This window comes from Lissotriton vulgaris, chromosome 3_1 (assembly GCF_964263255.1).
Source record: "Lissotriton vulgaris chromosome 3_1, aLisVul1.2, whole genome shotgun sequence".
Classification (NCBI taxonomy): domain Eukaryota; kingdom Metazoa; phylum Chordata; class Amphibia; order Caudata; family Salamandridae; genus Lissotriton; species Lissotriton vulgaris.
The window spans coordinates 1,738,803,693-1,738,816,366 of NC_141689.1; the positions used below are offsets into that span (position 1 = coordinate 1,738,803,693).

General features: G+C 44.5%; 1 protein-coding gene across 1 annotated transcript in view; it reads left to right on the forward strand.

Moving 5' to 3' along the window:
• The first annotated feature begins 380 nt into the window (after positions 1-380).
• The window catches only part of LOC147728381 (uncharacterized), a 301,676-nt gene continuing 289,382 nt past the window's right edge, over positions 381-12,674 (forward strand). Inside the window, exon 1 of the mRNA XM_086962165.1 lies at positions 381-634. Coding sequence (XP_086818291.1) covers positions 534-634 — 101 coding nt within the window. The 5' untranslated portion in view covers positions 381-533. The remainder of the gene's footprint in view (positions 635-12,674) is intronic.

Consider the following 12,674-nt stretch of genomic DNA (forward strand, 5'->3'; position numbering starts at 1 on the left):
AAGGTTATCCTGTAAGCAATAAATGCACTTCTTTCACTTAAGATCCCCAAACATTCTACAGACAACAAGGAATGACAGCCCTGAAAGCTGACAGGCCTTGCGAGCCTGACAGAATGCCCCCTCCTTTTCGGTTTGTGCAGACCATTTCTAATTAAATAAAGCATTGAAAGGCAGGAGAAACCGGAGAGGGGAAATTATGTGTAGGTATGAATCACAGGCCTTCTTTCGCAATCCATCTGAAAACCCAAATCTCCTCCTGCTGAAAGCCAAAACCTGCCCGCTCCCAAGCATCCCGCCAGGTGTGCCAGGGAGGGGAGGCTGCTCTCAAGGAGGGGCGGGCAGCAGTCGGAGAACAAAACACGGCGCTTCGGCAGGTATTCATTCACCAGAGGCCTGTGCCTGCTCACACAGCGCTGCGTAAAGGGCCCGAAGGTTTGAGGCGCTCACCGGGGACCTGACGGCCAAGGGCCAGTAACGAAGATAGGAGCGGCTTTTTAGAGCAGAGAGAGTGAACCTTTTCAAAAGCCTTCAAGATGATGGAAGGATGCAAGGAGAAATATGTGCTGGTGGACGACGAATCCGACACGGAAGAGTATGACAAGAGCAAAGAGTCCCTGATCAAGTCGCCAGATGGGTGAGTTTTACTTACAGATAGACGCTCCCCTTGGGGTCGCGTGATGGTGCCGCTAAGAGGCCGGTATAAAACATAGGGTCAGTGACGTAGCAAGGGTGCAGGGGGTCCTAATGCAAGAAAGGAGAGCTCCCTCCTCGTCCCACTGTCAGGTGTGTAGCAAAATACAGAAATGACCACAGTGAAGTGGACGGCTCAGGCCCTTTACCCCGGTACCACCACACTTGCAGCACCTACACCCTGCTGATTTTAACTATGCAGCGTGCAGCAACCCCATGCGACCACTGTGCACTCTAGAAGTAAAGAATGCTTTAAAAAATCAGGTTCTGCCAGAAATTTAGCTAAGCTAGTGCTCGTCAAAAGGTTTCATGAAGGATGGGACTGAATTATATTTGCTTTAAAGATACTGTTCATTGGGTCAGTTCCTCAAATATGAGCAAAGGATGCTCGTGGGTGGCTGCTCCATATTCCACCCGTTCGTCAGTCTCCACTTCGCTGTGCTCAGGAGTCTGGCTGAACAGCTGCAGGCTGCAGCCTTTGTTGCATCAGTGCGGTCCCTGTACTTCCCCACGGAGTGGACTCCATTGACCCACTCGTCTGATGAAAGAAAGTGGCGATGGGTGGCACTGCTCTACTAAGCACCCATTGGAATGTGACATCAATGCGCGTTTTGACCTTTGCTACTGAGACAGATGTAAATGCAAATACCCATTAATGGTTTCTAAGGGCCAAACATTTGTCACATTCATGCATTCCCTGCATTTTAATTGCAAACTGCTGTAACCAGTCCAATATATGTTTAGTGTTGATGTTGCACAGCGCTCGTCTTTAAGGCCCATAGTGGCCTTGGATAATGACCATCGTACAAGGGTGCACATAACGGTTAAAGTAGGGGTTCTCTATTGTTGCACAGGTGATATTTTAAGGGCCTGATGACAAGTGGCCGGGTAAATTGAAATCCCTGAGCAAACAGCTGTTTGCGCAAGATCTCCCTTATTAGTGGGGTGATGTTTTTTGCACCTGATGATTACCGGGTGTGCTGGCATTGGTGCTCTTCTCAAATTTCGACAGAACAAACCTGCTGGAATTTAATGGAAGGGGACGGCCTGTCATTTATCGGAACATGCAGAGTTTTGCCAGGGTGCCTCCTCCACTCCTCCCTCTATGTAATGTGCCATTAAGGGCAGGACAAAACAGTGCGTGGGTGAGGACCAGTGCTTCATTTGTAAAATAATAAGTGCCGGTGCCCAAAGCCTGCTCCGACACCTGCAGGCAGCGCTATAAAATGTCACTGTGCCGAATACCAATGGTGCGTAGGCCTGAATCCACCTCAGGCCTCTTCAATTTGCTGTCAGGCCCTCCCTGCCACTCACAGGTTTCTGCTTTCTCCTTTGGTGACTACTTTTGTTTTCTTTCTGCCACAGTATTTCCGTTTTGAGGGTTTTTCCCTCTCTTGCTCTTGGGAAATGTCCGATATGAAGAAATAAGTGCTGGTCCCCAAAAGTTAGTACCAGCGGCCCCCACGGCAACCTCCAGCTCAAATTAAGCAGTGGCGGGGACGAACCTAAACTGTATTCTGAGGCATCCTGCTCTTCTTCTAGAAGCAGAGATTTGCCTGTGAGGCATAGACATGAGGCATACTCTAGAAGGGCCATATGTGATCTGCACCACAGACTCTTTAATATATAAGGACATGATGGGAGTGAAGTAGCCTAGTAGATGAGGTGATGGGTTGTCCATATACGATGAACGCATCAGTGAATGTGGTGCTGGTCCTCAATCAATGGTAACCAGCGGCACCGGTGAGATGGGTGTCCTTCCATGAGTCTTCGTTGCTAACTGAGTCCAACTACTTTCATCCACATACAGCATTCTATAGGTTGTTCTGGGAATTCTAGCACACCACGCATTGGAATGGGGATTCTGGTGGTCCTGGAAATGTTTGCGTGATTTGGTTCCAAAGACGTTTATTTTTCCCCAATGCACATTTCAGTCATCAAACTATAAACAGAACCTGTTGTAGACATGGTCGCTATCGACAGGTTGTCGTCCTTAAATTTCTTCGAATTTGAGTCAGGCCAGCAGAAAAGTTGAGAAGGGATCTTTCTAATCCAATTTTGATCCCGGAAGGAACTTCTATCTTCGGAGAGTTGGTTTTTCTGGGCAGAGTGTTAGTCAGTGCAGTGGGCTAGAAACTGAAGACTGGTTATATGGTTTTATGTCATTTTACAACCCATGTAAGTGCACCCAAAGGAAGATTCTCAGAATCCAAGAGGGGTTTTATGCTAATCCATTTACTATTCTATTACATCTTGATCATTATCCACCAGAGGTCATCACAGTATATATGTGCACTGGGCTTGCCCTTTGGGAGTTCCAGCAGACCTTTCCAATGCACCTTAGAAATGAAGGTGTTGGGGGAGGGGGGGTGTAGGTGCCCTCTCTCTTGGGTTAAGGCACCTATAGTGTAAGTGTTGATTAAAGGTTATGGGTGTTAGAGACCTACAATTAGAACCGTCGGGTAAAGCTAGGAATAAAGCTGGAGTGTAAGCAAGCTTTGTTTGCTCCGTAGGTATGATCATATTAGTAATTTGGAACTAAAGCATCCATTTTATTTTTCTCCACTTGAAGGTTGGCATCCTTTTGTAAAAGTTTACACGTGCATATTTAGGAATCATGCTGATAGCTCATGCGTTTTCCGCAGCATGTAAATCTGCACATGATAACTTATCAACATACGTGTTTCGGTATTGAGCTCGAGATGGCGTGCAAATTAAATTTGTGCGGGATACTTGAAGTCTTTTCATGCCATAATTTTCAATTTGGGGCCTACAATAAAGAATAAAACTGGCAAGCGATATTTGCGCCTGTTTGGCATGCGCTATTCTCCAATGTTTCTATTTTGTGTGCACATCATTTATCAGTGAAAAATTGATAGAGTGTGTCAGGATAACCACGAGCAAGCACAAACATGCACTCAGCTCCCAGTCGTTGCAACTCACAACAGAGCCCCTCGTGTAACTTACACCCCCGGTCCTTGCTCACAATAATCTAAAACATCAGATAAATACCAAATAATTCGATTAAATGAAAAGGAGCACACTTTTTCAAGAAAAATCGAGCCATTTTTTCAAAGGATCATCCTCTACCAAAAACACATTTTTTGCGTCAAGGAAATCCTGCAGTTCTTTTTTAATATTTTTTTTTAGTCCTCATACAGGCCTGCGGGTACATACTAAATGGAATTCCTCCACACCTTCTCAACTGACACAGTCGATGCCACAGTTCTACCACTATGACACAAATTCTTTGTTGTAAACTTATAATGGAAAAACTATTCTAAAGTTCTACAAATTAAATAAGGTGCAATTCGATGCTAGTATGTATTTGTTTTTTTAGCAAGGGGCCTAAGTGGTAATTAAGAAGGCACCTCTGGAGCTTGTGTTTTAAAAAGTCTTCGGTGGGAGAACCGCCCACAAAGATTGTCTTTGAAAACCTGATCATTTTTGCTACTGCAAATGCAAATTATTCCTCAGCATTGCACCTTTTTTATTTTTTTTACAAAAATATGTTGCATGAGATCTCCACAGTTCTCATAGAATTCACCTCACACCTTTGTTTTGCCAAAAAAGTGCAACATGTAGCAGAAACAGCTTCTTTAGCTCATACTTGCAGTACTGGGGCCCTCGGCACTGCAAACCCTTCTTCCCAAATCTCCTCCCTGCTTGGGATTGGTTACCCACACCTTTGATGCATTTATTTCTGTATCCAACAAACTGTGAAGGAAGGGGAGTGATTTATCTATTCCAAATTTATAGGTACGGTCTGAAGCAGAGCCCTGTGAGTGAGAAGAAAGGAGGAATGTTTCTCAGGATCCGACTAGGCCAGAAAATAGACTTGGGCACTAAAATAAGTAACCCGTTAGTAAATCAGGTAGCTAAAAAAGTGGCCTACATTTGCAAATCTAGGTTGTTTTTAACTTTTTAAAGGCACGCTCTATGGGTGTTTTGCAAGGTATGGGAGACTGCATGCAGATGTGCTTGCTTCGGGCAACATTTGTGGAAGTATCATGGAAATCCACAGTAGATCCCGACTCAACAGACCATAAAACAAGCCCACTGGCAAAAAAGGGCACACAAACTGGCCTGTCAGACCAGTCCCTCTGGCACTGCAGGACTGCGCTATCAGCCAGTCCGACTCTAATGTCTGTTTGTTGATCTCTAAGAGTATGCCCATACAAACTGCCCCGTTACCTATCTCTCAGAAGTATATACTAGGGTAGAAAGCAAAACCATCAAGTGTTTAAAAATGGGACTGAAGACCAGCAGAAGGAAGAGAAACAACATGGGACTTGAGGCCAGCAGAAAGAAGGAAGAGAAACTACTGTGGTAGCCAAGGAGTACGTTCATAATTTTAGGAGGAGTAAATTCACTTGGGGAAAATGCAGGAGTGACAGGTAGAGACCAGGAGTAAATGGGTAATGGGTTGAAATCTATAGAGAATCTTGGAAATGCTGAGTCAGGAGTCTTCTAAAAATCAACAGCTGTTCCATTAAAATTGTACTTGTAAAGGTGCTGGCAGTAATTTAACAGCCATAGTCCAAATCTACATGTTTTAGTTTTACTTCCATGAAAGATTCCTTCTTGAGCCTCCTACTTAGTGCAAGTAGCACATCAGGTAGGATGACTGAGAAGGTGGAGGAGAGAGGAGCAGGCAAACATATAATACTACAGGAGTGTAACTGTGAATAACGGGAATATTTTTCACTGGAGAGTTCTGAGTGACATGAAATAGAAGACAAGAGCAAAGTTATTCATGAACAATTTTATATTATGTAGGCATCCCAATTCCTCTTCCCCTGTTTAGATCAGTAGCGCAGGGGGTAGAGGTGCCATAGGGTGGTCATACAAACCACGCTCTTGCCTACCCCGGCCAGAGCTGTACCATGCTGAACGTACACACAACTTTACCAGTATGCAGTGCACCTGCCACCATCTCCATCCTTTGGTCCCCTCCCCATCTAAATGAAATAAAAAACACTTGGCATCCTGCTACCCTTCTACATCACCCTCGGCATTACACTCCCAAATTTTCAGAAACAATGTTTTTCAGTGTGCTACCATCCACCCCAACCACCCACTCTTCAATGCACCCCTCCCCTATCAAATTTAATAAATCTTCTGGAGGAGAGGAAACAGCAGTGTAAAAACAACTGTTGTACTTCCTGTGCTGCTACATTATAGCCGTGAACATGTGGATGCAGGATACTCTGCTCACACAAGTGGCTCTCAATGAGAGACAGTCATACCATGAACAAGAGTCTTCCCCAGAGCACTGCTTCCAGGCGCCCTTTGAAGTGTGACCTCAGCCAGGGAAGGGATAGCCTCACTAAAAAGCCTCAAGTACTCCATTGAGGACCTCTACAGGTGGGCGAGTGCTTGGCTGATTTCTGTAAACCTTTCAATCAATCCTTGTTAATAATCCCCTGGTGCTTATCCTGAGATCATAGCCTGGGGTTTCCAAGTCTGAGCAAGATTGACCAACAGTGTGTGGTGCGTTTGACCGGAACAGCCGTCCATTGAGAAATGAGCAGATAAAATCAACCTCGTTCCACCTGGGGTCAGGCTTTGAGCTTTGCAGGCTGAAGCCTGTGACGTCACACTGCATTGTGAACTAGAGCGCCTCCCCGCTTTGGCTTTGCTGTCTTTCTTAATATCCATATTACTTGGATTGTCAACAGAGAAACCATACAATCATCGCTAGATTGTGACAGAGAGACTGGAGCACACTCTCATGCCCGGCTATAATTGCATGGATGTTTTTAACAGTTTTTGAAGAGTCACCTTTAAATGAAGGAAACGCGGTATCTGCTTCTATCCGCTCACAGGAGCCAGTCAATATATTGACCTGTTCGCCGTGCCCCTGTTCCGCCTTCCTACAAAACTCGTTGCATCAAAGAAAACCGAAGCAAAGGGCCTGGCGTCTGGTCGGAAGCATCGATTCCCAACAAAAAAGGTATTTAAAAAAAAATTGCGGCCTGGATACTTTCATTTATTTATGTCAAAAGCGCATTACTTGGGAGGACTTCGGAACCCACGCTCAATATTTTTAATATCTTTTCAATATTTCTGGAAGGTAGGGCATTGAAATAAACAGAGCAGCTCGATCTGATTGAATTTCTCAGACAGGCTGGTTGCCAATTGGAAATTTCCAGAGCTTTTACTCGCATGTATGTATTAGTCACCTGCCATCACCAATACGCCATAATCTTGGAAGAAACGGCATCTTTAGAAATCATTTCATGAAAAGAAAACGTAAAGGAAAGCTGCAAATGCAAAGTCAGGCCACTTTTCAAAACATGAGGGATTTTAGGCAAGCGCAGCTGAATCAGTATAAATATTGTGACGTTGTGTTAGATCAACAGTGTGGATGTGAGCCACAGAAGCAATCCATAAATGTCTGATATATGCTGGAAAGATACTATGTACATGATAAGTAAGTACATTATTAATAAACCTAACAATAAATTGTCACGGCCTTATTTATGAAAACTGTCACATAGCTGCAGGAAAATACCGAAGCAACAGTTATCACTGCGCCCCTCTTGCGACATGATTGATGCATAATATTTACTGTATGCGGTACAAAAGGGGGTGGTGATGGATGGAGCATCTAAATCAATCAAACATTCACACCTAGTCAAAAGATCTGGGTTTAATCCATCACCGTTCATTAGCCACTCTGCCACCCCAGTTCAGACATGGCTATATGCAAATCAGTCTGACCCTGTGCCTCATGGGAACAGTCCAGCCCGAACTGCCAAGCCATGTCTTCCCTGGACCGGAAACAAGCTTCCGAGGACCGGTTTCTGGCATTCCAGCCATCTTCAGCCCGACTTGCTTGAATTCAGTGGCAAAGTGAGCAAGGGACTCATGTCTGAGCATACCCTGCCACACTTATGGTGGCCAAAAGCAGTACAAAAGGGGGTGGTGATGGACGGAGCATCTGAATCAATAAAACATTCACACCCAGTCAAAAGATCTGGGTTTATTCCATCACCGTTCTTTAGCCCACTCTGCCACCCCAGTTCAGACATGGCTATATGCAAATCAGTCTGACCCTGTGCCTCATGGGAACAGTCCAGCCCGAACTGCCAAGCCATGTCTTCTCTGGACCGGAAACAAGCTTCCGAGGACCGGTTTCTGGCATTCCAGACGTCTTCAGCCCGGCTTGCTCGAATCCAGTGGCAAAGTGAGCAAGGGACTCACGTCTGAGCATACCCTGCCACACTTATGGCGGCCAAAAGCGGTACAAAAGGGGGTGGTGATGGACGGAGCATCTGAATCAATCAAACATTCACACCCAGTCAAAAGATCTGGGTTTAATCCATCACCGTTCTTTAGCCCACTCTGCCATCCCAGTTACTGTATGACGCATTGTGCCTGCTGTGAGGCAATCATAAGATATTGACTCAAAGGCGTCCTAGAAGGGGCACACGGAAATCCCATAGATTTCAATGCTCCACTTCAACTAGGCTTTTTGCAGGGGAACACCCAGGACCGGACTGGCCATAGCGGGCACCGGGCAATCCCCCTGTGCGCCGCAAGGGTGGGGGCCGGTTTTTAGCCCCTGGCGGCCGATTTTGTTACAGGGCCGTTTTTGCAGCTTAGCTGCAAAATCCTTGCAAAGCGCTCGGCGGCACCTCCAACCCCCCCGAGTGGGGAGGGGGCTGGCCGAGCACTTTGCCAGGGCTGGTTTTTGTTCCCAGTCCTGCCCTGGGAACACCCACCCTGCATAATATATACCTGGTGCAGGTATAAAGTGGAGCAGGGGTTTACAAAGTGACACATCTGTCTAGATGCGTCACTTTGTAAATAGGGCACAATATGGTGCATTTTTTATGCCGCCGATGCATCACAAAATGTGACGCACCGGCGGCGCAAACGTGTTGCAAGGCCTCATAAATAAGGCCTTAATGTGGAAGATAATCACCACTAAGTAATTGGATATTCCTTGGGTGGCAGTGTGATATGAAAGTTATTGTGTATATATACAGTCAACAAAAACAGACACCCAATGGCACCCAGTATATTGATCTCCTGCCTACATGAGGCCCTAAAGAAAGGGTGCAGATCGTACCGCCTGCAAGAAACAAACAGGAAGTGGACTTTATCAGATATAGATACTTTTCCAAGTTTGTATGTGTATTGCATAGATCTACAGTACTGCACAGATGCAAAGTATGAAACGTTTTGAGAAAATAAAAGTTTTCTCAAGCCTTACACCTGTTTTGGGGGCGTATAAGCTTTTAATTCAAATCCATGCCTAAACATTTCTCAAACGTTATGTCTGACTTAGCAACAGATTATGTTTTTTACTGCAAATCCCAGCCTACTAATGATACAAGAGGGATTTGTGTCAAAACCAATGGGCGTTTGCATAGCAACGCACTTGTACCACCCACGAAACAGCCCCCGGGCACAAAGTAGCACTCTTTGCGTTATTCGAGGGCTACTTATCAGCCCAAAACACACTCTGCACTAGAAAGTAAGTCCCAAATCACCACTTTGCACTGTTTTGGATTGCGTTTAGGTATGCAAACCCAGCAAAAGTGTTAGTAAATCTAAGCCAAGGCACTCTCCCTTGTTAAAGGCCCTTGCCTTCAGCACAGGCCTTTAACGGTGGAGTGGGACTTCAATGACAGGTGGAGCCTGCTAAGGAGGGCTGTAAAGCTATATTAGAAAACTGGAATGTTGGGAGCTCCATTGAAGTCAAAGAAGTGGCTGAGGGCTTATAATGGCTGGTATAATTCTTCTGTTCCCATATTCCAGTGTTTGTCCTTCTGTTTATCTCTTTAAAATTCAGAACATCCTACACTTAGAGAGCCTATAACTCATTCAGGTTCTTTAACAACCACTCTGGCCTTCAGGAGCTGGCTTTAAGGCTACAGTAATGTTTGGAAGAGACAGCAAGATGAAAAAGCGGGAATAATTTAGCCAAATTCAATGAAAGGAGAGGCGTTTGTAAGCTAAAGCGGCAGATAAGAGGCCTGTGGTCAACACTGATGAATTTTGAGGGAGGAAAAGGTGTACAGTACGAAGGGCTGGCTAGTGAGCGGCATCAGAACCTTTACTCCTTCCAAAGAACCTGGAAACCACAAAAAAGAAATTGGAAAGAACAATGGTGAAGCATCACCATCTCAAATCATTTACATCCCAAATCTTTCAATATGCAATGTCTTCTGCTATTTTACATGTGATTCGTAAAGTTTCCAGACTGCCAGTATTATAGACTTGAAGTGCTGTCAGTTCTCTGGGTGCTACCTTTGCCATTCCAATCTTACCATTCCATACTTTAACCTGAAACTTTATGTGATACTATACTTAGTGCCAGATAGATCAATGAACTAACATAAGAACATCACCTCTGGCCCTGTTCGATAGTTTGGAGGCAATTTGTAAAGTGTTTGGCTGTAGATGTTAATTATGTAGATTATAGAAAATTCGGCAAAAGGGTATGACCAACTTGTGTTATTCTTAAATCAATAGTATGCCCTTTTGTGAACGGTTAGCGACAATCTGAGTTTAGTATTTCTATCTACGTGCCAGAAATGTTGTTCTTGCCTTTCATTTATGATAGCAGAGTATATGGTGTTACTGAACTGTATTGGATGTATTGTATGTGATCTGTTCTGTCTAATAATATATTTGATATTTCTTTGTGGTTAGTGTTGTTATAAACCCCACAATAGCCTATTATTGATAGTCTGAGCTGTTTTGAATGTTTCTGTGGTGATCTGTCTAAAGAATATTTTTGGGAGCTCACATCATGGTACAACTCTTGAGAGTCAGCTGATGCCAATCTGAACTGTTTTGCTGTGGTGGATGTAAGGGAGAAGATTTGTGCAATGTATATTGAATGGGTTGGTTCAATGGGTTGAAGGTGATTTGAAGATACACCTCTATAAATACCAATACATTTCAATGCATTTGGAGTCCAATAACCAGCTAACTCTTCTATCATTCATTGACCGTATGCTTACTTTTGGCCTTGTGCAGCGCTCTGCCGCCATTGCGGCTCAGTTTATGGCATACAAATACCAGATAGATACAAAAAGGGGTCTTGATTCCATCTGTTGAGAGCACGTTGATTCACAATTATATTGTATATGTATGCTATGTTAGCTGTATAAGGATAATGAGAATTATCTCAACAGTATTTAATTGTGTTTATTTGTGGCGTGTATTGTCCACTGTTATTTGGAAAGACATGTCTACAAACGATATCACTTCTGGCTGTGAAGGGCATTTCTGGCTTCTCATGTTTACTGTGCTCTGTTGGTTGTTTGCGTGGCCTTTCTTTCCATGATGGACAGTATAGTTGGGAGTGATGCGCTACCAGTTAAAAGGTCTGCTTGTGCTTTGTCGGGTTGATAGAGAATGTCTGTTAGTGTGTTCTGTTTGAGGCTTATCCTCTTCTGATGTGACCAAGGTTAAGAGATCTTTTGAAGCATTTGTAATACTTCTCAGCAATTCTTTTCCATCCCATGAGGGCTCTGTTCCTATCCTGTTTTGGTGTATACATCACATTGAGAAAGGCCTCAAAACCCTGGCTGTGCTAGGGTCTTCCCTAGCAGCATGTTTCTTGTGGTGAGTATAAATCCCAAATGGGGTTGTACCTTCAGGGGCAAAAAGTTCTGTGTACAGAACTTATGCAAATATTAGCTATTAATTCCAGCATTACTGAAGCTTACCTGTAGAATATGTATTGCTTTGCTGCACTGCAGTGACCAGTACTGTATGTGGTCTGTCAAAACAGTACCCATGCATGGCTGCTCTCCTCTGATACGTCTGCCTAGGTTTGAATGATATGATAATCCTTCCTCGCACCAACTGTATGAGCATGTCATGAGTTCCCTATGGGGTCCACTGTAGTTCTTCCCTCTGTTAGCCTAATTGCACATGTTGTAGGCCGCATTGCTTTGGTCTGTTTTGCACACATTACAAAATAACACGTTTACTTCTGTGCAATGATATTATTTTACAAATGAACTGCCCATATTTTTGGTACTCAGTACTTCTTCCTGATACTCGGAACAACATTGTGCCCTGCTGCTCTCTGTGGTCTGTCACTAACACATTCTAACAGATAGGCAAAACAGAGAGAGCCAGCAGCTGTTTTCTAATATGGCACTTCTTATCATAGTGCAGAAAGGGCTCCAGCTAAGCAGTTGCATCATTCCATTAGTCATTGTTATAGGCCGGATGGTAGAACAGTGTGACATGGGAGGGCCAAGTGTTATGGACCTGTGGGAATAGAGGCACCTCTTCAAACAGTGTCTGTGGCTGACACAGCAGCCATATCCTAGAGTAATTCTTTACATTGAAGCCCCTCTGCACAGTGATGTCTCGAACCAGTGACTTCATACTCACAATACCACGTGCTCGCTGGTAAGTGTTCCATAATACAAAGTCAAATTGCGGAGGAGGGCCCGAAAGTGGCATGTCGGAGTGTGGGGAAACTAGCATCAGTGTGCTAAGAGTATGTGTAAGGTACTCTTATCCTGAGAGCAGCACTTTTGGGGATGTTCGCACACTTTACCATAGATTTGGACTTCTCTATCTGAGGCTTTTAAAATAACACCAGGTCTCCCTCTGTAGCCTATCCCCTATAACTTCCTGCTCGTTCTAAAATTAGGAAGCAAGTGGCGTTGCTTCTTCCAGCAGCCAAGCGAGTGATTCTCGGAGAAACCGTCTGCTCTTGGAAGTTTACTGCATGCCACTGGCATGCCACTGGGGTTGGTTCTCTCTGCTGTTAGCATTTAGATACAAGGTGTATAAAAATACCGATGTTCATTTATGAATGCAAAATATACAGCCATTCACACTCTCAGTCGGCAGTCTTCCAACCTTCCTGCCCCACTCGTTGGTAGGTCTCTCCTGGGGATGGTCAGGTGTGTGCGTCTGCGGTGTGTCGGTAAGTTGGTGGATTGATGGTTGTTTGTGCATTCTTCATGGCATAACTCAGAACCATGAGTGGATTA